The following is a 25,822-nucleotide window of genomic DNA, read 5'->3' as shown; positions in this document are numbered from 1 at the left end:
CATACTGTTTGCGCATTTCGGGGGCGCAGCGTTTAGGAAAGGAAAGATGGGTAATATAGAAGACGCATTGAAAGGCAAAGTACGTCCCAAAACGTGTAAACTGTTTTTAGAGGGTCCACTACAAGTTGACAGCTGTTTGGGGCTTAACGATATTTGTCAACTCGTAGCACGCCCGGTACTTTCAGCGTGACAGGAAGCCGTTCCTTGAATGCAACAGGGATAGCTCGCCGCGAGACGCGCTTTTAGCGCACTAATGAGGCCGCGGCGGCGGGGGCGTCCTATTACGGCGCGAGGAGGATCGATGGGCGCTTGGTGCCGGTGGCGCGAGATGGCGCCGCCTGAAGCCTTGGCGGCGGCGGCGGCGGTCGCCGCTGCCAGAGGCTCGGGGAGGCAGGGCGGCAGCATGACCGTGGCGGCGGCGCCCAACGCGAGCCTGGGAAATCTGACGGACGAGGAAGCCGGCGATGACGAGTCCTGGGAGAGTGTGCTCAAACTGGTGCTCAAGACGCTCGCGTTGGTCACCATCATTTCGTCGGCCGTGTTTGGGAACCTTCTGGTGGTAACCTCGGTGATCCGGCACCACAAGCTGCGCATCACCACCAACTACTTCATCGTGTCGCTGGCGCTGGCGGATACGCTGGTGGCGCTGTTCGCGATGACCTTCAACGCGTCCGTCACCATCTCGGGCCGCTGGCTCTTCAACCAGACAGTGTGCGACTTCTGGAACTCGTGTGACGTGCTGTTCAGCACGGCCTCTATTATGCACCTGTGCTGCATCAGCGTGGACCGCTACTATGCGATCATCAAGCCGCTCGAGTACCCGACCAAAATCACGGGCCGCACAGTGGCCATCATGCTCGCGTGCGCCTGGATTAGCTCGGGCCTCATTTCGTTCATTCCCATCTTCATGGGCTGGTACACGACGGAGGAGCATCTGGGCTACAAGCTAGACCACCCGGACGAGTGCATATTCGTGGTGAACAAGCCGTACGCGATCGTGTCGAGTAGCGTGTCCTTCTGGATTCCTTGCTGCATCATGTTGTTCACCTACTGGCGCATATACGTGGAGGCAACGCGCCAGGAGAAGATGCTCTGCAAGTCGCAGATGGGACCCGCCGGCATGCTGTGCCGAAACTCGACCGACCTGCCCAACGTGCACGCGCCCCCGCACCGCAATTCGCACGGCGACGACCCGGAGAGCGGCCAGTCGACGCCCACCAAGCGCACCATCAACAAGATGAAGCGCGAGCACAAGGCCGCCAAGACGCTGGGCATCATCATGGGCGCGTTCATCCTCTGCTGGCTGCCCTTCTTCCTGTGGTACGTGTCGGTGACCATGTGCGGCGACGCCTGCCCCTGCCCGGACCTGGTGGTGGACTTGCTCTTCTGGATCGGATACCTCAACTCGTCGCTCAACCCGGTCATCTACGCGTACTTCAACAGAGAGTTCCGCCAGGCCTTCAAGGAGACACTGCAGGCCATCTTCTGCTCATGTAAGGGAGCTTCTTGCTGCTTGATGACGCGTAGCCGTAGCCGGCCCTTCGACTGCACCTACCGGTCCACGCTGGACGTGGCCGAGAGTAAGTGCCTGCGGGACTAGGCGGAGTGCAACCTTTCTGCGCCGAGAGCTTGCGCTTCGCCTGCTGGTTAGGATCAATAAACTGTTCGGACCCGGCGGCAAGCCATGCTCCACTGCGGCGTCCAGTTGAGCATGAATGCCGCCTTGACATTCCACCTGTGCCGTGATGATGACTGCTCCTTGAACGTTGTTGCGCAGACAATTTAGAATAATTGTGCTGGGACTGCATCTTTAGACGGGTCTATTTCCTAACCAACGATAATATTCACATACTCAAGTCGCCAGTGACATTTTTTTTTTTTTTATCCCGCTGCCTAAGGGCACTCACTCAATGCGCTCCTGTTTAAAATATTGTGGGTCATAAAGTGGTGGCACAGTAAGCAAAACCACCATGACAGTGCAGTTCGTAACCGGCACGTCATAAGCCGCAGTGCTTTATTTATATGTGAAAATGACGGTCTCTCAAAGAAAAAAAAAAAAAAAGCCTTGCAAGAAACAAATGTTCTGCCGTTTTGTCTAAGTTGTCGGTTCGTAGAAAGCATGCCAAAGTGCGGCGACATTTCTAGTCACATACTCGCGTAGTAGGACTCTGTGCTGGGTCCTAGGATTCACCGGGAGGCATTTAGGGGCCTTTTGTTGCGGAACTATGTTTACCGCTATCATCTGAGTGTAGGGGTCGGACAGTTGCTTTGGTGACTGGGCCGTGCATTTCTTTGCGAATGCTGCTCGTCTCGTCATGTTTTATAGACTGCTCTCATTTCAAGCGCTTCGACGCAGGCTAGTCGGGATTGCAAGGTTGCCCTGCTTAGATGGCACCCACGCAATGAAACTGGCACGAAACATTGTTCCAGGTTCGTGTTTGTTTCATGTTTTCCTGCCAGTTTGCCTGTGTGTGGCATCTCAACACCGTAGCCATACACCTTAAAATTATGTTTCTTTGAAGACACGTGTCCACAGTTGGAAGTTTTAGTTCTGTTTTCGCGAATATTTATTAATTTAAAAGTTTACTATTCACGCTATTTTTCGAATATATGCGCTAATTCACGTGAGTGAAACACGTTTAAACCGTCGTCGTATCTTTGAAGCAGTAGAAAAATGGTGCGAGTACAAATTAATTTCGAGGCAATGATCTTAAAGCGCTCCTGTGTGCCGGTGTAGACATGTTTAGCATGGAATGAACATGGGAATGTGACCCCAAGCATGGTGATGCAGTGCGACCACAGGAACGAAGAAAATTAACTTTGTTGCTACTCTCGCCTCGATGACCATTTCTGCCTCCACCTCGTATTTGTGGGCTGCAGAAAAGAGCCATCCGTTTTTGCATTGACAAATGTGTTCAAAACGCAAGCAAAACACAGGCAAGTTCTGTCGAACACCTTTGTTACTAAATGGCCCGCATTAAGATGAACTCGGTCATATTGAGAACCAATAGTTGAGAACGTCTGTGCTTGCTAATAATGAACACGGCGTCCCCAGGGTTGAATACACAAAGCTCGTAAGAATTGTTTGTCACTGGCTGGTTCCTCAGTTCGTTCGAACTGCCTCTTCAGTGTCATACTTGAACCCTTTAAAACGAGCACATTCCATTTGGCTGTGCGCACGTAAACTCTAATGACGTGAGCCTTCGCGTCTATATCGGGTTCAACCTTTGCTTGCGGGATTCTGGTATGTGGGCGACAATAATGGCTGGTACTGATTAAGTTGCTCAGGCCAAACAAGCGACGCTGAGTGCCGTAGTCAGTGCCCTCATTGTGCTGTGGCCACCGTCGCTCGAAGCCCGGATTACAACGACGACATCGCATACAACTGTAGACTTGAACGAGGCTGTGAGCAAGCGTTACGGCCGTGGCGCATGCTCAATAGCGTGCCCGACGTTTCATGCTGAGTTCTATCATCTGGTAATAATGTGATTAATTCCATTGATTTTCCCATTGCTTTTGTTATAAACATGTGCCGTTTACGTGCTAAATATATAGTCTCTGATGCGTACTGAAATGTTGAATTATTGCCAAATATAATTGGCGACGCGTTCTTTTATGTGCTGTACTTTTATATTTCTGCTTTTATTCATATTTTTTTATTCAAAAGTGTTTCTCTGTTTTTTGATATGAAGCGAAATTGTTGTGCTACTTCAAGTAATTAGGTTCTGGCCATATTTGGTCGCCACACAACGCTCTTCGTCGGGCCAGTTGCGTTTACAAGAGGTTAATGTTAAACAACCATGCGCTGAAAAGCACTACTCAAAGAACGTAAAGGCTCGCTAGTAGTCCCCCCTTCATAGACGCCTTAGAAGTGCAAGAAAGTATAGCGCCTTGCACACTCATGCTCGTGGTGTCTTATCTATGTGACTGCCGGTAATTCTTGATCAAGTAAATGTGTGCTGCATTTAGTTCATTGCAGTCCTGTTTTTCCACCCACTGTTGAAGAGAATTGTTGCATGAAGAAAAGTCACCTACCGGGATGGCGAAAATGCTGCTTGTGTAGGAATTCATTACAATACGTTTACACCTGCTTTCAGTGGGCATAACGCTGTGTTCATGAAAAACTAATAAATACATTAACGATAAGACTGGCTTGGTGACACTTCTGGAACGTGGAGTTCCCGCGACGAGGAAACCACTGCGAAGCAGCAGCATCGCGCAACGAACACTTCCAAATCCAGTTGGAACGACGCGTAGAATGGTGGCATGCACGCCTGGTTGAAATTACAGTCGTGAAAGATGAGTAAAGTCTTGTAAGTAGAATTTGCTTGAATTGGTACCAGCAATCCATATAGGCGGGCACACAAATAGAACACACATCAAGTGTGTTGATGGGTTTTTGTCCTCTATATCTGCGCGGCCCATCTTGTAAGGGGCGATGAACAGACGTCACTACAGACACATTATTCTACGTGGGTAAATAAATATAAAGAATGTGCGCCGCCACAGCTGCATGCGGGAGCACTATGAAAGGTGCCCAACAATAATTAATACAGGCCTATTTATTGGGTAATTAGGGGACTTGTTGCACGGATCCACGGAGCATACAGACTCGCTCGAGCGCGCATTGCGGTTATTTTACGGAAACTCTGCAGGTGCGATATAGCCAAGGTGTTCATCTGAATAGGCATCTTTTGGGAACGAAACTTGGAAATAGCCACGCAGAATGCGCGAGAATGTGACAGCTGAACATGATCTGTCTCACAAATGCCTGCGTTGAATCGTTTCCCGGCAGCGGAGTTCGTGGTCGTTCCCGCAGTGCCATGTGCAATTAGTGATGTAAACAACTAATTAAACTGGACAGCTAGTTTGTTTATTGTTTTTTCAACGGTGCGCATGCACCGGAACCGCAAGCGCGGGAACTGCAACGACAAGCTATTGTAGCGTGGCAACGTCCGTTGCTACACAAGCTCACAGGAATTCACCTGTTTAATGACAACAGATTCTGGGTTGGTAGAAAGCGACTAGCTTCTCAACAACATTCGCAACGGAATTCTGTTCGCACGTGCCGTCTGCATGCGACGAACACCCCTCTGTTCGTCCTGGCAGCCCTTGCGCGCACGAGCTCGGCGCCGATATTCATGGTTCGAATTCTTCGCGAGACACGCGCAAAGCATCGTCGGCTCTCGTGCGTCACGTGCCAGGGTTTTTAAGGGCAGTCGTCCACACTGTCTATCAACGCGAAAATCATACCGACGCAGGGAAAACAACACATTTTAGCGCCCTAAAATCATGTCTTCCAAATGCTACCAACTTGCCAAAGATGATTTATTAGGATATATTTCTAGTACAGCGGGCTCCTTTGATCTGTTTCCTCAATGTGCTCCTGCCATTCTCCCCCACGTCAACACACTGATGTGCAACCCGGTGACTGCGAAGCGCCAAGCAAGGTACCTAGGATTCTGCACCAGAAAAGGCAGTACCGCGCGCGTGTGTCTTTTTATCCTTCTAAAATCATGTTTTCCAAATTCATTAGGCTCACTTAGACAACACTTATAAAACTATTTACAAAAGGCAATATTCCTTGTCCCACTTACACACGCACACAAATGAATGGAAACACTGACACTTGTCGCATATGCACCAAAGCTATGTACAGTTCAATAGTCCGCATAATTAGGTTGCTCCAGCTCGGCAATAGCGCTTAGATAGCGTTTCGATTTCTCTACATGCATAATGTCATTTCCCATGCCATCTACAAGTTGAATGTCGTAGTTAATGAAAGACAGTTTGTTCACTATCTTGTAAGGTCCAGTATGGCGTCTAGTTGATTTCATACCAGACGGGGTAGTCTTGAGGAATACTATTTGTTCTCTTTCAAACACAACGTCCTTGGGGTGTTTGTCAACGTACAACTGTTGCTTTTACTGTTCCGGCTGAATGTACAACTGTGAGCAAAAGGACCACAGGGTCGCCGAAAAAAACTGAATTTCTTGGTAATTAACAAGCATAAACTGGAATTAATGGGTGCACTGAAAAGTTCCCAATGCCAAGTTTGGACTGCAGTCCTCAATTTCACAGGCAGTGGATAAAATCGGCTTTATCGCGCCACCGTATACTTTTGCTCACGGGTGTACGTGGCTGATGTGGCTTTTTGGAGCCGTTCGCGCACTATCGCGCAGTAACTTGATATTTTGTTGAGTTGTTCTCGGCGGCCATAAACAACGTCCAGTGGCAGCACTGCCATACACCAAGGAAAATGGAGTTTGGCGAACCGTGTCTTGGTACACGGTGTTGTAACAGAAAACAACACATCGGCATCCCCCGGTGGCAATCATTCGCTTGATTTCCGTTTACCGCAGGATGATATGCTGTGGTGGCAGCATGTTTGATCAGGTAGGATTCGGTTAGCGCGTCATCATTTGAGTACCGTTATTATCGTGGCTGGGCATACATGCTTCAGGATTATCCTTCTCTTCTTAACTGTCGTAGCCCCTCTATTCTGCAGTGGTATTGCCTCACCAAATTTAGTTATGTAGTCAATGGCCACGCGGTGTTATATTTGTGCCCTCTCCAAGTCTTGATGGGCCCTATTATGTCCATTCCAACTCTATGGTAGGGGCTGAGGACTTCTATTGCTTGGACTGAGCCTCTTCTATCCTCTGACAAAGTGACTCACGCACCTTGGACGTCCTTATAGGGGTTTGGCCAGTAGTACTTCGATCTTAGGGCTTCAAGTGTTCGTCTGATGCCTATGTGGCCAGCGTATCTTCCTTCATGCATTTCGTCACGTACTCCGCTTGTCACTTGGAAGGAGGCACAGGAGAAAGCGACTGAGACCGACCGGACCTTGATGTCTTTTGTAGAGAACTTCATTGTGTGCCATGAATTTCTTTCGGGCATATTTCTGTTGCTTTTTTGTGCCCGATGCTCCATTAAGTGGCTCCAGCTGTATAGCGCAGAATATGTCCTGGCGCTGTTCCTCATCCATGTCACCACAGTATCGCAGTGATGGATAGGATACTGCAATTATTTGACTTTTCTCCGGAACAACGGGAGGAGTCCTTGATAGACAATTTGGTGCGCTGTGTAGGACTCCCGATTTATAGACGACGTCGAAGCCAAAACACTTCTAAAATAAGAGACCAGCGAAGGAGACGTTGATTTCCTTCTTTGTAGCGTAAAACTCAACAAAGTGCATGGTGGTAGCTAATAACTTGAAATTTTCGGCCTATCAGGTAGGGTCGCAACTTTCCTAAATGCCGGTTTGACTACTAGAGCTTCCATTTCCGTCGAGGAATAAATGAGCTCTGTGCCTTTGTATGGCCTTCTCAGGTATAATACAGAACGGTAGCGTCGCTCTTCATCCTCTTCTAGCAAAACAGCACCTAAACCAAAACGAGAGGCATATGTGTGTACTTGCACACTTGAGGACAGGTGGTTCGCACAAAGCGCACTTTAGGGCTTCAAAAGCCAATTGCTGATCCTATTCTTACGGAAAAGTGGAATTCTTATTTAGGAAAGATCGAAGAGGTGTGGCGATAACGCTGCAGTTAGGAATACGTTTCCTGAAGTACGGCGTAAGCTCCATGAATGACGGGCACGTTGCAAGGAGGCGGGAACTTCTGTACAGCTGCCAGTTTTGATAGGTCAGGACTTACACCAGCCTTTGTGACAAATACCCAAGATTCCGTGCAGAACAAGAAACACTTCTGTGGCCTAAACTTGAGGTCTGCATTCTGGTACCATGAAAATATGCCTCTAAGGTGCGAAACGTGGTTCTCGAACGTCTGACTGAAGACTACGCCATCACACATGTAGACAAGGGCATTGTTGTACTTAATACCATCAATAATTGTATCCAAGGCTCACTGATAGGTAAACGGCGCACCTTTTAGGCCCGTAGGAATTAGTAAAAACCCCAACGTCTAACGAGCGCATTCTTCTGCATCTCTTCGGGGCGCATGGTGATTTCATAAAACTCAGACACCAAGTCCATGACAGACAAGTATTGGCTTCCTGTAAGAGCCTGTAGTGCATCTTCAATCCATAGAAAGGGATACACGACGTCTTCATGCTACTACGTTAAGCCGCCGATAATCAACGCACATGCGTGTCGTCCCGTCTTTTTTCGCTATTAGAACCAGTGGTGACGCCGATGATCGCACTATGTTGGCATCAACGAGGTCCTTGATCGTGCTTTTGACGACGACGCGCTGCGTAGGAGACAATCTGCGAGGATGTTGGCAGATTGGCTTCCCGCGTGGTATGTCGCTCAAGCTTGCAGGAACTTCGGTACTGGACTGTGCGAGGCAAGCGGTATGTTGCGCCAACAGCTCCTTCGCAACTTGCAGATCACTCGACGATAACGCTGCGCTGATGTTAACGTCCCCAACTTGAATAGTGTGATGCTGGTGGTTCATCAAGGTCCTTAAGAGAAGGCAGAAATGAAATCTGGACAAATCGTTGGCATTTGTCAGCAGAAAGTTCCATGTCCTCTCTGCTGCTCGCTGCTTTGATGAGGCTGACCGTTGTCTGAGATGGAGGCAAAACAGCTTGAGACGAATAGTTGGTGAGCAAAACATTGACAGCTTTTTCTGATGCTTCTGCAGCCATCGGCTCCCAGATAAGTAAATAGCAGTCGTAAAAGAGTATTGTACCGGGGATGACCACTTGGCGATCTTTGTCGTCCGAGACGTGATGGAGCCTTGAAAATATGTCTCTAAGGCGCAAATGTGGTCCTTCACGAAGTTTACGAATTTTACAGCCAAGCTGTATATGGCTAGGCTCTGACCAAAAGTGCGTGCGTCGACAGGGCGTGTAGAAAAAAGTCGCGTCGACAAAATTCAATCCACAGTAGCGCGCCGGCGGTGCTCCGGAGCGGAATAATGAAACGTCATTGTGGATCCACCAATGTCTGCCTCGTTTTCTCGTGGCGGCGACATCGCTCCAGCGACGTTATCAGCCGTTGTACTTTGCTCTTGCTATGGCCAGGACGCGCGTAGTCCGTAATGAAGAAGAAGAACGTGAATCGAAAGCGCCAGGCCCGTAGCCAGGAATCTTTTTCGGGGGGGGGGGCACTTGCTGAACGCCTTGACTAATTGAGGAAAGCACCTATTTTTCAGTAATTACGTTCGGTAAAGCACGAAAAGATAAAAATTTCGGGGGCCTGAATGTCCTGTCAAATATTTTTTGGCTTTACGTGAAAGTGAGGAGCTGCCACTTGTCCGATTGCTTTACGGGATAACTGCACTGCTCGGTGAGGTATAACTTGTGGTTGGCGAAATCAGTACAGGGCTGTAGCTCCGAACATCTGCTGCTTAGAAGTCACCTCGGAGTTGTAACGTTGGCGGAAGGCTGTTTTAACATCAACCCACGTGTTTGCTATCTATGTGTGATGGCGCATCCATACGAAGTTGCCTGCAACTGTTAGGTAGCTTTGGAGCGTCAGCTTCTTTCGCAGCGTCGTGTTCCTTCTTTTGAGTCCCTCCAGTTCGGGACGGAAACTTCGGTCTTTAAGGCAACTGCTTCGGACGTGGCTGACCTGAAGGCCTAGCGGCATCATCCAACTGTTCGAACACGTCGATGGACGGTCGCCATCTTGAGTGCACGGTGAAGACGCTGTCTTGAAGTCAACCAAAGGAGCGAGCGACGTCCCCACATCAGAAAGAGACGCCTAGATACTTAAAAGCCTTTACTTGATCCAAATAGGTATTATCCAGACTTACTCGGAAATTCTCACAATCTGATATCTTTGTCTTAGAACGAAAGATTGCGTTCTTTCTTTTGTTTTTATTAAATGGTGACTTCATTATTGTTAAGCCATCTTTGAACATTAATTAACACTTCATTTATTGCAGCCCCTAGTTCATCCAGTGTCGCCTTCAAAAATTAGTGCTGTATCATCAGCGTACGTCAGAGCTTCAGAATCTTTATCTATGGGAAATGATTGACATATAAGTTGAACAGAACATGCCCTGGAACGCAGCCCTGTGGTACTCCTGCTAGTATTGTTTGTGCTGAGGAAGATAAGTCTTTTATTACAACACATTTCTGTCTGTTAGACAGGTAACTCGTAATTATCTCATAAGATTTGGCTCTAAATCCCTCCCTGTGAATTTTACGCACAAGGATGTCATGAGAAACCATGCTAAGTGATTTTTTTATGTCTATTAGTACTACGCCTGCGATTCCATTGTTGTGGAGAGCTGTGTTAAATATCTGGGTGAGAACTAACACTACGGCAGAAGATGATCTGTCAGTTCTGAAACCATGCTGGTTAGTAGGACTTATATTATACTTGATTGTAAAGTCTTAAATATTTACAGATTATTGTCGTGAAAGTTCAATCAATCAATCAATCAATCAATTTATTTGGCATTCATTACAGCATCTGCACATAACAAATGCGAGGACAAGAACAAAAAGCTGCTAAGTAGCAGCTTGACAAGGTTCTTGCCCCTATCCTTGGCAGCCAAAAACAGAATCACATATAAATACATCACATAAGTAGACAAGTTTTCGTTTGCATGTATACCAATTTGGTATAACTAAAGTAAATACAAGACCAGAATATTAGAGTGCAAAGAAAAAATATACATAAAACAATTATGTCACTTACGAAATACGCACATAGTGGTAACAAAAGGCATTGCCTCGCAACAAAATAGAAACAACGTGATAATTTTGCACGAAGAAAGCAGCAAAAATACAAAATTTACTTTAATAAAAAATACATCAACTCTTTTTATAATTAAGTGCAGGTTTGATATGCATTACAAGGATTGTCGTATACGTAGTGAAGGGTGATTTTATTATATGCAAACCTCATAACTACGCAAGATTACAAAAATGTAAAGAAAAAAACTCAAAAGGTTCAATAACAAGCACACCACAGGCAATCAGTCATGCTAGCAAAAAACACATGTTATTGTTTCGAAAGCAGGTGTTCCATAACATATTGCATTATTGCACTCCTTGAAGTTTTTTCTATGTCAATGCCATTTCTTTGAATTTTATTGAGCAAGCTTGGTACGCAATGTGATAATCTACTGAACCCATATGTGGTACGTGAAAAAGGCAACAGCCATTTTGCTTTTTCTCTAATGTTGTACGAGATAACTATGGACGCAGTAAGATTACATAACTGCAAAAATGTACGATTGTTACATCGGAAATATTTTTGGCATTTTAGAGCAAGGTTAAGATTATAAAAATGTTTCAAGGGGCAAATTTTAAGGGTGGTAAACAGCTCTCGAGTATGGGCATCATACTGGACATTTGCTATATGGCGAACTGCTCTCTTCTGGAGCACAGTCAACTTATGTAGATTGGCTTTTGTAGTATTACCCCATACTAAGCGACAATAGGTTAAGTGAGGGGAAAATAGGGTATTATAAATCATTTGTTTTACGTTGCGCGGTAAAATATATCGTAGTCTACAGAGCACTCCGCAAGCTTTAGCTAAACGTGTAGCGATAAGGTCTACGTGATCATTCCACGTCAGATGATCACTAAAAACAACTCCCTAAGTTTTAACATTTGACGCGAGTTCTATACTATCAGTTCCAAGCTGTATTCTAAACTCTTCATTGATATGCCGTTGTGGCGGGGTGAAAAGGATAGCTTTAGTCTTTGTAGTATTCAGTTTTAGCGAGTTAACTGTGCTCCATACAGCTAATTGTTTTAGGGATGTATTGCAAATGACTGAGAGGTTGCTTATATCGCGTGATCTGAAAAAAATGCTTGTGTCATCTGCGTAAACTATGAAGTGGGCATCTTTAGAAATATTTATTATATCATTGATGTAGATATTGAACAGTATTGGCCCTAGTATGCTACCTTGTGGTACTCCCTGAGCTATTTCTCTTTCATCAGATTGTTCTGACGTGATGGCAACGCATTGTTTTCTGTGCTTTAGGTACGAAATTAATAAATCAAGAGGCGCACCTAGAAATCCGTAATGTTCTTGTTTTGTAAATAAATTTCGGTGATTAAGTCTATCGAACGCTTTAGAATAGTCAATAAAGACACCTAATATAAATTCCTTGTTTTCAAAACTGTTCAATATTAGCTCCTTTTGTGCTAGTAAAGCCAACTCCGTTGACATTCCTTCACGGAAGCCAAACTGTTGCGTCATTATGATTGAGTGTTTATCACAGAAAGACGTTATTCTTTTGCAAATAATTTTTTTCCAATCCTTTTGATATGACGGGTAGGACAGACACTGGCCGATAATTGGACAACACATTTTTATCACCAGCTTTGAATATGACATTAACTTTCGCACGCTGCATTTCTTGAGGGAAGATTCCAGTAGATATTGAAAGGTTAAAAATGTGGGTAAGTGCAGGTGATAAGATGTCAAGCACAAACTTTATTGGCCTTATCTCTAGCCCGTTTATGTCACGTGCTTTGCTATTTTTCAAGGACATAAAAGTAGAAAAGACTTCATCTGAAGTTGTTGGCGCAAAGAAAACTGTATGTGCATTGCGCGGACCTAGATATGCAGTTACGGCCACATTGTGATCGCTTTTTTCCAAACTAGTAAAATAATGGTTAAATTTATTTGCAAGTTCTGCGCCTTTTATAGTCCTGTTATTTTGAATTAGCTTGAGCTAAGCAGTCTGGGAATTATTGCGATGTAATAATTTGTTAATTTCGCGCCATAGCCTGTCACTCCGATTTCTTATTTGACTGAAAAGGTTTTCAAAATAATGTTTTTTTTAGCATTTCTCAAAAACTTTGTTACCTGGTTGCGGTATTTCTTAAACATTGTAAAGTCAGTTGGATCCCTTGTTTTTACAAACTTATTGTATAATGAATTCTTTTTGCTTATCATGACAACGCATTCATTAGTAAGCCATGGTTTACGAATCTTAGAACATTTTTTAATGGTTTTAAACTTAAAACACTTCTCATACACATTTTGCAAGATGCGTGTTTTATGCTCTGTCAGGGTGGGCGCATTGAAGCACAGGTGCCCAATCTACGTTTGAGATTTCATTACGGAACGTGCTTAGTGTTTTGCAGTTTATTTCTTGGACAAGAAATGTCTCGGCGTGACGAGCACCCTTAGAATCTGCACCGAACCGACAGAACATATAAATAGGTAAATGATCTCCCATATCAGCCACAATAGTACCCTATCTTGTGTCTACCTTAGTACAGTTTGTTATAAAAAGGTCAAGAAGGCTACCGGAAGTGTTGCTAAGACGCGTGGGGGTTGTTATCACATTTCTACAATAAAATGATTCAAGAAGTAGTTGCAGATCACGCGCGTATTTAGTATTTTGCAAAAGGTTAACGTTGAAATCCCCACCGATCGCGAGATATAGGTCATTTATGCAGACGAAACTTAGCAGTCTGTCAAGGCATGCGTCCATATTCCCATTTGGCGGGCGGTACATCACAACGAAAACATATTTTTTGCATTGCACGCTTAAGACTTCATAGTCTGGCGTTATAAGGGAGAATTCTGGTAGCATCGTGCATGACAATTCATTCGAGACCAACTGCAACACGCCCCCACCGCGACGTGTAGCCCTGTTTAAAAATAAAGTTTGATAACCGGGCACACGAAGTACCTCGTCATCATATTTGTACCAAGTTTCTGATAACATTATTACATCAAATTTATAAGGAAACCCATCAAAAAACAAAGTCAACTCGTCGTATTTATTTCTCGCGGACTGCGCATTGCAGTGCAAGAATTTGAGATAGTCGCCATGGTTTGCAATGTCTATGTTACTAAGCATAGTTTTCACAAAATATCTGAGAAACTGTGGCGACGACAGCAATGCGATTAGCGAGTAGATGTTGTGTCAAACATTTTTTCCAAGTCAGCTTCACATGCAATCCGCACAATGCGGGATGTTTCCGTTTGACGTGCGAAAACTTTGCCACCTTTAGCCCACGCGAAGCGCCAGTTCAATTCCCTTTTCTTTGCAATGGTCATCCCGAGAAGTTTCTTCAACCGCGGACACAGGTGCTCATTAACATAGACAGACTGTTTTTTTGTGTAACCGATGTCTGATGTAGTGAACCTACTTTTTCTTGCCTTTTCAATGATAGCATCTCGCTTAGCACGGTTGTTGAAAACGACCACAATGTTCGGGTCAGAATCAGCACCCCGCACAGGCAACCGGTGGCAAGTTTCAATATCATCTTTCCTTATTGGTTCACCAATTAAATCGCCCACTTTGCCAAGTATACCTTCGAGGTTCTCGTTTGATTCGCGTGGAATCCCCTTGATCTCAATGTTCTTATTTCTAGAATATTGTTCTTGTGCTGTAACACTTAGGGCGTTTTCTTGGACTTTCTTCTTGAGTGCCTCAATTTCTTGCAAGAGCATTTCCTGCGTTGCTCTGAGGGACGCATTTTCATTTTTTAGTTCAGTGCACTCTTTTTTCATTGATTCAAACTCTTTGTTGAAGAAATTCATACTAATTTTCATCTCTCTCATTTCTTTACGAAGATCACGTTTAAACGTATCAAGTTCTCCAGTCATCGTCAAGGCTTGGTTAACAACTCGTAACAACAGTAACAATGGCAGCGGAGGCAGCAGGATACAAATTGAAGTAGTGACTAAGAATCCGGAAGGTTCAAACCTGAACAAACTAGCGGAAACGTTAGGGGTCCGTTCTGTAGGCTGCCCCGGCTGCCAAGTGTCCGTCGCAGTGGTCCGGCGTCCTTTTTAACTGATGCCAAAGTGTGACGTAATAGCCACGTGGTACTGTGCAGGCTGATCCTTTCCCGGTGCAGCCGTCCCGTAGCTTGGCCACCAACTTTCCGGCAGAATAGCCGCGCTTGCTCCGGACGATCCTGAACAAAGAAGCGGAAACGTTAGGTTCTGTAGGCTGCCCCGGCTGCCAAGTCAAGTTGTGTTTATTGCGCTCAAAATAGACATTGGCCTGTAGCTAGACGGCATAGAATGATCGCCATCCTTATAAACTTATACTACTTTAACAGTTTTAAGCACATCAGGGTCTGCAACTAAAAATTGAATAAACAAATGCTGGACGTGTATCCCTAAAGTATCTACGTTATCTTTAACGAATTTATTGGCGATTGCATCCAGACCAGCTGCTTTGTTTACATGAAGACGTCGGAAAACTTTGAACCGCTCTATAAATGAAAAACGCGGGTATTTAATGTAAACACAGACGGGGTCTGTCACATGAGTGAACTTAGTGGCAAATTGTGAGCCTAGATTTATCTAATAATCTTTTAATACATCCTTGTCTTGTGTTACCCAATTAGACATTATTTTCTGATCTAAACGAAGTCGAATGGCCTCATTGACCAAGCTCAATATTCTTGTAGCATTTCCACTTGCTCGTTCGATAAGCTGGCTGTAATACTCTTTTTTTTTCTCTTTCTGATTATAAAAACCAATTAATTTCGCTAACTTTCGAAACGATTGTAATAGTATCCATTGTTTTTATGTTCTTTCCATTTACCTTGCCACAAATCTTTTTCTTCCTTTAGAACTTTTACTATACTATGAATCATCCATGGCCAGACCGGTTTCTCGTACTGACCACATAAGTTCTTACGAGAGCTTTCTAGTACGGCAGTGGTGAGGACATATTTCCTGTCGTCATATAAAAAGGAAAAGTATATTCGATCTAGTTCTTTCCCCGAAGGGCAGTGTAATCTATCTTCGTGCGTGCATTAGAACGAAACTGTTCCACACAAAAACGCATACACTTATCAATAACAACAAAGATGGGTGACTGATCAGTTATGGGATTGGGATAAACGCCCGCATACCCATCACTTTGGCAGTTGCAAAGGACGTGGTCAATCAGTGTACTAGAAGTGCTTGTATCACGTGTTGCCTCTGTAATAAGATTTCGCAGGTTAAATGATTGAAACAGATGGCTATTTTTAGTGTAGTTTCACCGGATGTGTCAATATTAAAGTCGCCGACTATTACAATGCAGCCGCCATGACAACGAGACAAGCGTTCAAGGGCAGCCTCGAGATACTGGAGAAAGGATTGTACCAATGAGCTCAGGGGGCTATACACGACCCCTACTATAGGTCCGCCACTGATTTTACTGAACACAACCTTAAATATATCACTACTAACACATGTCGACGTTAGAAACTGATAAGCCTTCTCAGCCTTCATAAAAAGGCCTACGACTCCCGCCCGTGAAAGTGTGACACGAGGTAGCGACTGCAATTTGTAACCCTGTATAGAAATCGATTCGTATCGTTTGAGCCAAGTTTCGCTAACGGTTACAGTGTCATAAGCCAAATTATGCCTCGCTGTACTATAGGTCAAGAAATCGAAATTTTTTCGAAATCGAAACTTTCACGAATGTTGAGCATCCTAACTTTGAACAAAATTGTCTATGTGATCAAAATTGTATGGCATTTTCAATTTCTGAGGTTACACTCAAGCTGAAAACTTTCTTTTGTTACATGTCACGGTTACCGGTGCACGAGACATGAATCAGGACAAAGACACACAAAACACATTTATGATGTACCACACCGATAAGACCACGTCAAACCTATACACAACCGCAAGAATCGTTACACTGAGTTTGATATCTCCTTCTTAAAACGTCCTAATAAGTCACGTGCGATGTGGCGCTTACTTGTCTGCTTTGATGTGCTTCTTGCGCATGGCCCGGTGGAATGCTCAGGCTTCTCTGATGAGGGCTGTCTCCATAGAATCGGCCTGGCTTGTCGAGCGATGTCGTCGGTGAGGTTGTCCCCGTAGCATAGGCCGTTGTCCTCGGACCAAGCCTTTGCTGGCGACCACGGTGCACAGCATCAAGCCCGGCTGGTGCAGGGCCACTGGCGTCCTCCTCCTACTCAACTCTTCGATCTCGACGTCATTGTTTCACCGCCTCCTAACGGGCTCCTTCTAGCGGTGTTCTGCCATTTCCCACCTCGCTCCTTCCAGGCCACGTCAGCCTTCTTCTCTCTCTTCTTCTTCTACTTCCGCTCGTGACATTACACCACATTTGCTAGGTCATCTTCACACATGACAAACACCACAGGAGAATCACTGCAAGTCGGCCTAATTGGAATTGATTCATCGAGAAATTTTGCGCTAAACAAACCGGCACGAAGAAAGACACACAAGGATGAGCGCTCGTCCTTGTGTGTTTTTCTTTGTCCCTGTTTGTTTAGCGCAAAATTTCACAATGACCACAGGAGAATTTTCCTCCTTGCGCATGGGTATCTTGCCCAGACGAACTTTTGGTTGCACTCGCGCTTTTCCAAGGAGAACGTTACCCTCATGACAAAGGTGCTCATTTATGTCAATTGGGTCATCAAGGCCGAGGCAGCTGGTGTTAAGCTTCGTCTTTCTAGCTTCACTTAAAATTTCATTGTGGGATGTTCTTGTTGAGAATTTGGCCACCACCTTAGGTATGGCCTTATCTTTAGACGGCACCTAATGCACATCAGTGTCACTCGTGAAACGAGTGACACTGATGTGCATTAGGTGAAACGGGACAAAGTGACAAAGTGACAACGGTGACAACGGGACAAAGAGACAAAGTGAAACGGGACAAAGTAAGGCGAGACAAAAAAAAAAAACGTTATCGGGTTTTACGTGCCAAGAGCACGATATAATTATGAGGCACGGCGTAGTGGGGGACTGCGGAATAATTTGGACGACCTGGGGTCCTTCAAGGTGCACCTAAATCTAAGTACACGGGTGAAATTTTCGAGACAGACAGGACAGTTGTTAGTACCGCTTGTTAGTACCGTCTGTCTCGCCTTACTTTGTCCCGTCTATCGTTCTTCACCGTACTCAAATACTTCGCCCTCTTCCCGTGTACAATAAGTTCTATGTCACTTGGCACTTCCTTGCATTATTTATTTACACGTTACATTTATTTTGTTATTGGTCATGTTTTATTATCATAGTTTTCCATGTCACATTACATGACAATCAGTGCTTTTTTTTATTCTATAGTGCTTTTGCAGTGAGTGTTTTCATTCATACCATGACCACTGCTTCTTTCTCTTTAGTGCGTAGATGTATCTCGCAGTGTGATTATATTGTTTATTATCTAATAGCAAATTGCTCCTGACATCTTTCATAATTTCATTTTTGCTTTTGTTCTGTGCAAGCTTTTGTAGATGATATGTCGCTACTAATGGTATAATTTTGTATCTAAGTGATAAGTTGTATCAGTTGTGCAGCAGGTGGCTAGGTGGTTGCGGCACTCTCAGGGAGCTGCGGGAACAAGGTGCGCACAAGGCTTCCGTCAACCGACTGACTTGTGGACGGCCTCTGCAGTGGTACAGCTCTACTTGGAGCCATTCCTGGCGCAACGCTTCTGAGGATTCCTTCTGGTGAGCTCCCGTCTTCACCACTGCTGCCATCTGTCCATGTTGGCTGCAACTAAGTAATTTGTTATCTGTCCTGTCGAGTCGGCAGGTGACCGGCGGTGACAGCTTAGTCTGGCGGCAGCATGCGACCATGGCTTAACTCGGCTCAGCATTTTACAGGTTTGTGTCACATTTTCTTTTATAATTATGTTGACCTGCCCTAGTGTGAGGCCGTAATTGCTGCTGCTGCCACACGCGACGTATTGTTTGCAGGGCGCTGATGTGCTCGGTCTAAACGACACTCTGTAGCCCTTATTGTTTCATGTGGTATTGTAGTTGAGGTTGTTGGTTCTGTGTTTGCATCTTAAGGTGATCGGGGGCGAGGGGGAAAGACATCTGGCGGTTTCCAGATGTCTTTAGTGCTCTCGGTGATAAACAGTCAGCTAGCATAAAAGAAATTGTGAAAGTATTGATTACCATGTCGGGAAAGCTCAATGCATTCGCAACGGACATAAGGACTGATGTCAGTTCACTTGAAAAGTCAAAGAGAGAAGTTTGGGCTGAGATTAGTGGTATGCGAGAGTCACTGAATTTCATTAACGATGGCTTTGAGCACTTTAAAAAAGAATTGACGGCTTCCGACGTGATTTTGCCGAGGTGAAGGTGCATAGTTTTCAACAACAAAAAGAGAACCAGCCGCTTCGCAAGGAACTGAAATCGGTGAGGGCTGACCTGATGGAACTCAAACAGTATAGTAGGGACATTAACGTTGAAATCAGGGTCCTTCCTGACGTTGCAAAATGAGGATCTTGGAGGGACCATGATTAAAATAGCAAGCTGCCTTGGGACTGCTCTTGCTGTGAGTGACACTGATGTGCATTAGGTGCCGTCTAAAGATAAGGCCATACCTAAGGTGGTGGCCAAATTCTCAACAAGAACATCCCACAATGAAATTTTAAGTGAAGCTAGAAAGACGAAGCTTAACACCAGCTGCCTCGGCCTTGATGACCCAATTGACATAAATGAGCACCTTTGTCATGAGGGTAACGTTCTCCTTGGAAAAGCGCGAGTGCAACCAAAAGTTCGTCTGGGCAAGATACCCATGCGCAAGGAGGAAAATTCTCCTGTGGTCATTGTGAAATTTTGCGCTAAACAAACCGGCACGAAGAAAGACACACAAGGATGAGCGCTCGTCCTTGTGTGTTTTTCTTTGTCCCTGTTTGTTTAGCGCAAAATTTCACAATGACCACAGGAGAATTTTCCTCCTTGCGCATGGGTATCTTGCCCAGACGAACTTTTGGTTGCACTCGCGCTTTTCCAAGGAGAACGTTACCCTCATGACAAAGGTGCTCATTTATGTCAATTGGGTCATCAAGGCCGAGGCAGCTGGTGTTAAGCTTCGTCTTTCTAGCTTCACTTAAAATTTCATTGTGGGATGTTCTTGTTGAGAATTTGGCCACCACCTTAGGTATGGCCTTATCTTTAGACGGCACCTAATGCACATCAGTGTCACTCACAGCAAGAGCAGTCCCAAGGCAGCTTGCTATTTTAATCATGGTCCCTCCAAGATCCTCATTTTGCAACGTCAGGAAGGACCCTGATTTCAACGTTAATGTCCCTACTATACTGTTTGAGTTCCATCAGGTCAGCCCTCACCGATTTCAGTTCCTTGCGAAGCGGCTGGTTCTCTTTTTGTTGTTGAAAACTATGCACCTTCACCTCGGCAAAATCACGTCGGAAGCCGTCAATTCTTTTTTAAAGTGCTCAAAGCCATCGTTAATGAAATTCAGTGACTCTCGCATACCACTAATCTCAGCCCAAACTTCTCTCTTTGACTTTTCAAGTGAACTGACATCAGTCCTTATGTCCGTTGCGAATGCATTGAGCTTTCCCGACATGGTAATCAATACTTTCACAATTTCTTTTATGCTAGCTGACTGTTTATCACCGAGAGCACTAAAGACATCTGGAAACCGCCAGATGTCTTTCCCCCTCGCCCCCGATCACCTTAAGATGCAAACACAGAACCAACAACCTCAACTACAATACCACATGAAACAATAAGGGCTACAGAGTGTCGTTTAGACCGAGCACATCAGCGCCCTGCAAACAATACGTCGCGTGTGGCAGCAGCAGCAATTACGGCCTCACACTAGGGCAGGTCAACATAATTATAAAAGAAAATGTGACACAAACCTGTAAAATGCTGAGCCGAGTTAAGCCATGGTCGCATGCTGCCGCCAGACTAAGCTGTCACCGCCGGTCACCTGCCGACTCGACAGGACAGATAACAAATTACTTAGTTGCAGCCAACATGGACAGATGGCAGCAGTGGTGAAGACGGGAGCTCACCAGAAGGAATCCTCAGAAGCGTTGCGCCAGGAATGGCTCCAAGTAGAGCTGTACCACTGCAGAGGCCGTCCACAAGTCAGTCGGTTGACGGAAGCCTTGTGCGCACCTTGTTCCCGCAGCTCCCTGAGAGTGCCGCAACCACCTAGCCACCTGCTGCACAACTGATACAACTTATCACTTAGATACAAAATTATACCATTAGTAGCGACATATCATCTACAAAAGCTTGCACAGAACAAAAGCAAAAATGAAATTATGAAAGATGTCAGGAGCAATTTGCTATTAGATAATAAACAATATAATCACACTGCGAGATACATCTACGCACTAAAGAGAAAGAAGCAGTGGTCATGGTATGAATGAAAACACTCACTGCAAAAGCACTATAGAATAAAAAAAAGCACTGATTGTCATGTAATGTGACATGGAAAACTATGATAATAAAACATGACCAATAACAAAATAAATGTAACGTGTAAATAAATAATGCAAGGAAGTGCCAAGTGACATAGAACTTATTGTACACGGGAAGAGGGCGAAGTATTTGAGTACGGTGAAGAACGATAGACGGGACAAAGTAAGGCGAGACAGACGGTACTAACAAGCGGTACTAACAACTGTCCTGTCTGTCTCGAAAATTTCACCCGTGTACTTAGATTTAGGTGCACCTTGAAGGACCCCAGGTCGTCCAAATTATTCCGCAGTCCCCCACTACGCCGTGCCTCATAATTATATCGTGCTCTTGGCACGTAAAACCCGATAACGTTTTTTTTTTTTTGTCTCGCCTTACTTTGTCCCGTTTATCGCGCTTCACGGTATTCAAATATACATCAGCAACTGGCCCAAAATTCTACTCTTCTGAAAACAAACACACATGCGTTGGCGTGATCTCAAGTAGTACTTGAAGATGATGCGCTAAACATTTGTTAGTATTCGTTCAACGTGAGTATTAGTTCTTGGAATCGTGTAACGTCAGATGTAGTGGCGATGTGTGGTGGCAGGTTATTCCATTCAATGATAGCGCGAGGAAAAAAATGGCAGGGTGAAATGCTTTGCACTTTACGCGTTTGATTTTATAGGTGAGATCTCAGCGTGGAAACGTAGCCGTGGGTTTCTGGAAAAACCGTGATGCATAGTTGGATGGTGAAAAAACTTTTGAAGGAGTGAAAGGTGAGCAGTCTTGTGGCGACACGATAGTTCAGCGCATGTTTGAGTAGTCAGAGAATCGTACAGCACGGTTTTGCTAGCATTTTATGTTAGCAAAATGTAAGCCTGCTCTGGAGGCGCTGGTGTGTATTCTTCTTTTGTGCGGAATAGCCAAATGTAAGCCAGTTTACGAGTGTAAGGAGGAGCGTGTTGCGCGCTTGGGCAGTCCTCATGAGTGGTTGGCAGATGCAAGCATATCATCAATGTGCCATGATAAGTCGGGCTGCAAGTGCAGTACAATATGCTTTAAGTGTTATGAAGTTCTACTGGCTGGTTTTTTATTGTGCAAGTACTTTTTAACAGCGGAACTGTTTAAACCTAGCGTTGGTCCGTAACGTGCGAACAGAAAATGTGGGCCGATCCTGGCGGTTCTGCAGAAAGCGTCCAAGCGCAATGGCACATACCCCTGGGAACTAGCGAAGCTGAGCCTGGCTAAGTCTAGATAAGCATGGTTGGGACTACTCAAGCTAGTAGATTTGCCAATTGATAGCCAATCAATAGCTAATTGATAACTCATCAATAATCAATAAATTCCGGAAAATTCTGGGGATGAATTGGTAGTGCTTAGCCTAGCCCAAAAGCCAGGGCTAGCTAGGTGCCCATCAGCTCCGCTGTCTCTTTAACATTGCGCCTCCAATGCAAGATACGCTAATTTTTATCCGGGAAATGTGGTTAGTAAACGACGTCGTTTTGGTTTTACAAAAATTGAAAGGCACTATTCAGGAAGTGCACCTATCATTGAGCACGTAAAGATTGTTTTGTAAACGACGTGGTGAGCGTCACAGGAAATGTTACGGTAAATCACGCAATCATCATTGAATAATCTAATACGGGAAGAAACACGAGATGGCTGGTCATTTATATAAATGAGAAATAGTAAGGGACCGATAATACTGCCTTGAGGAACATCGGAAGAGACGTGACCGACAGCAGATGACGGTTATTAACGCATGTAAATTGTGTTGGAGAAGGAAGTCCTTTATCCGTGCAACAACGTCATGGAGAATATTAGGCTTTATTAATTTTAACAGTAGTCTGGGGTGTTTGATACGGTCGAAAGCTATCGAAAAATCTAAAAAAAATTACAGGAACCTGTAAGCCGGCGTCTATTGAGGTAAAGACCGAGCAAGCTGTGTTTCGCGCGAATATCCCTTGTGAATACCGTGCTGATAGATGACTTCGTGATCTTCGAGGTGATTTATTACTTGAGAGTATATTCTATGTTCCACTAGCTGGAATTGGCCTGTAGTTAAGTGGTGAACAATAATCAGCAGTCTTGTAAATAGGTATTATTTTGGCAGCACGCCAGTCATGAGAAATAAAAATAAGAAGAGCAGGTAGTAATGGAGCTAGGCTGAACAATAATTTTTTTAGTATCTTGTTATTAAATGCAATCTTGAAGCCGTACAGTCTTTAATTTTATTCAGCTGCTGAGAATGAGAATATTTTTTAACGAGTCGATAAAGATGGCTATGCAAGTGGGTGCAGATGCAATGTCTTCAATAAGAGGATGAGTTAATCAAACTGGGAAGGGGCATCATTTGTCTCACCGATGAAAGCCGAACCAAACATAATGCTTAGTACGTCAGCTTGCTGAGATTCTGGAATACCTAAAACAGAATTGTCGCGAATAATAAACTATTAATAATCACCAGGATGCCTAAAACGTTTATCATTGCTGTGCAGCATAAGCGTGTAAAAGATATGTTTGGCTTGTGCAACCTGGCTGTCATAACACTTAGTAACATCAGAATGTCATGTGAGTGTCGAATTGGACAACTTGAAGCTGTGAATCATATTTGGGAACCATGCCGGACTTTGCCTATCGTTGCCACCACAATTATTTCTAGGCCGGCGCTGCAATCGCTATAGGATGTGGGAACGATGGGCAGAGCATGCCTCGTCTTCGTGGCTTGATTACTGTCACTGTGTATTGGCCTAAATTTGGCAGGATTTTCTAAACGCATAATCATATTGAAATGATGAATAGCTGGTGTCCTACAATCGAATTAAATCTTTACTTGGAAAATAAAATGTCGCGGGGACAATGCCACAAATCGGCTTGACAGAGGTCTTGGAGCTACAAGGCAGTTGGAGAAAGAACATATTTAAAAACAGGCATGCACGAAAATGTACAAACTGATTAAATTACAAAGGCGCCCACAAACAAGAATATCCTACAACCTTCAAATATGTTTCGGCTATGCTATGTCAACCGGGCTACCATTGTATATTTTTTGTGTGCCTTCTGGATTTTCCTGTCTTCCGAGAAAAAAATTCGAACGTTGCAATTTTACCGGCTTTTTCCGGTGCCAAAAGAACTCGAAATGTCCCAATGTCTGAAATATTGGTTATTTTGACAGTCACATAACTTCATTGTCTGGCCATATACATACCGTTTGAACGACTGGAATATGCATGCGCCTGTGAACAAAAAAAATCTGCTAGATGCCTTCTGGCTCAGCTGGCAAGAACAATAAATTTTCGCCAAAATGCTAGAACATTGTTGGGAAGAAAAATTAACTGGGAGAATGAGTTGTGAACTTGAACAAACATGTGGCAATGTTTTCAACTATATCTGTGAAGCTCGAAAAAAACGCTGGTTGGTTTGTCATGGAATCACTAGTCGTACCAGAACACTTGTGAGAGGAATCGCAAAAGGGACTTGGAGAACGCTTCACCTACCGCAGTGCTGTTTGTGATTACTGGGTCGCATGTGCACGGCGCGAAAAAATAGAGTACTCAAAAACACTCCTTACGACGTAGATGGCGCAGCAGATACAGGCGCTCAATGAAAGGTCTTGAGTGATTAAGGCGGCCATGACGAAACAACAAAAATAACGGTGCCAATCCCATGCAATGTCTGTGTGAATGCGGTCGCACAACTCACACGTTGAAACTTGTTTTTCACTTGTGTGTGCTTGCGTATTGTCAATTTGGATGTCGAAGTTTGTACTCGTGCGCGACGTGGCGACAGCGCCAGACTCGTTACAAATAATGCTTAGAATGTGAGAACGTTAAATATTGACAGGCATTGATGTCAATTACTGCACTTGAGAAATGCGCATTCCTTCTCAATCTCACCATCTGTCAGCATAACAACTCGACGAAAAAGGAGAGACGATCACTGCTAGTAAATGACCTCATCTCGTGTGACTAAGCATGATTGCGAAAGTTGATCCTGGGTGAAGGACGGCTCACTCATGCGCATGCTTATGGATGTGAGAAGCTTCAGCGGTCTTATGCTGATCTCTATGCCTGATAGCGGTATTATCGAAAAGCGGCACGCAGCTACAAGTGTGGTGGGTGAGCGCTGGGTCACCCACATGGAGCGTGGCAGCGGAGGCCAAAACGATCCTAGAGGTTGGAATGTGCAACATTTTAGACACAGATGAGAAACACAGCGCTCGGTCGTGTGTGTTCCTCATCTCTCGTCTAAAATGTTGCGCATTCCAACCTCTAGTATGCTATACCAACACGCCCAGTCTTGAAGCTTGCCAAAACGATCGCCGCCGATCAAGCGGACTGTCAGCCGGCGGACTGCGCGGACAAATCAGGGCTCGACTGCATCTGGCCGCCAACACTTGACGCAGTCTAGCCATAAAATGACCGCGTCGTGTATAATGACAGATTAATAACAGGTGCCGCCGCTATGGTGGAATTGTTCACGTGCCGACTACAAGGACACTCGGAAAAAGGTCGGCGTTTCGCGCTCGCGTTTGGTCGCACGGAACCTGGTCGCCGCTACATCGCAATTGCCACTCGAGAGGTTTCTCCGCCGTTTGAAGTCTAGGTCCTCACAAAACTTGTAAAATTAACACGAAACTTAAGTCATTCGCTATGTCGCCACTAATTAATAAATGGTAAATAACAAAAGTGTACTTTGTTTTTCATTTGAACGTACAAACGGTGCTTCTAGCAACACTGAAATGATGGCCGCCAGTTTTTCGTTGCACGT

The 25,822-nt window shown here is 44.8% G+C and overlaps 1 protein-coding gene across 1 annotated transcript in view; it reads left to right on the top strand.

Annotated features, from left to right (window-relative positions):
* The first annotated feature begins 364 nt into the window (after window positions 1–364).
* Window positions 365–25,822, top strand: part of LOC119456099 (octopamine receptor beta-2R) — a 224,656-nt gene continuing 199,198 nt past the window's right edge. Inside the window, exon 1 of the mRNA XM_037717702.2 lies at window positions 365–1,493. Within this exon, the coding sequence (XP_037573630.1) occupies window positions 404–1,493 (1,090 nt within the window). The 5' untranslated portion in view covers window positions 365–403. The remainder of the gene's footprint in view (window positions 1,494–25,822) is intronic.

Source organism: Dermacentor silvarum, chromosome 1 (genome assembly GCF_013339745.2).
Source record: "Dermacentor silvarum isolate Dsil-2018 chromosome 1, BIME_Dsil_1.4, whole genome shotgun sequence".
Taxonomy (NCBI): domain Eukaryota; kingdom Metazoa; phylum Arthropoda; class Arachnida; order Ixodida; family Ixodidae; genus Dermacentor; species Dermacentor silvarum.
This window is presented reverse-complemented; position numbering and strand designations above follow the sequence as displayed.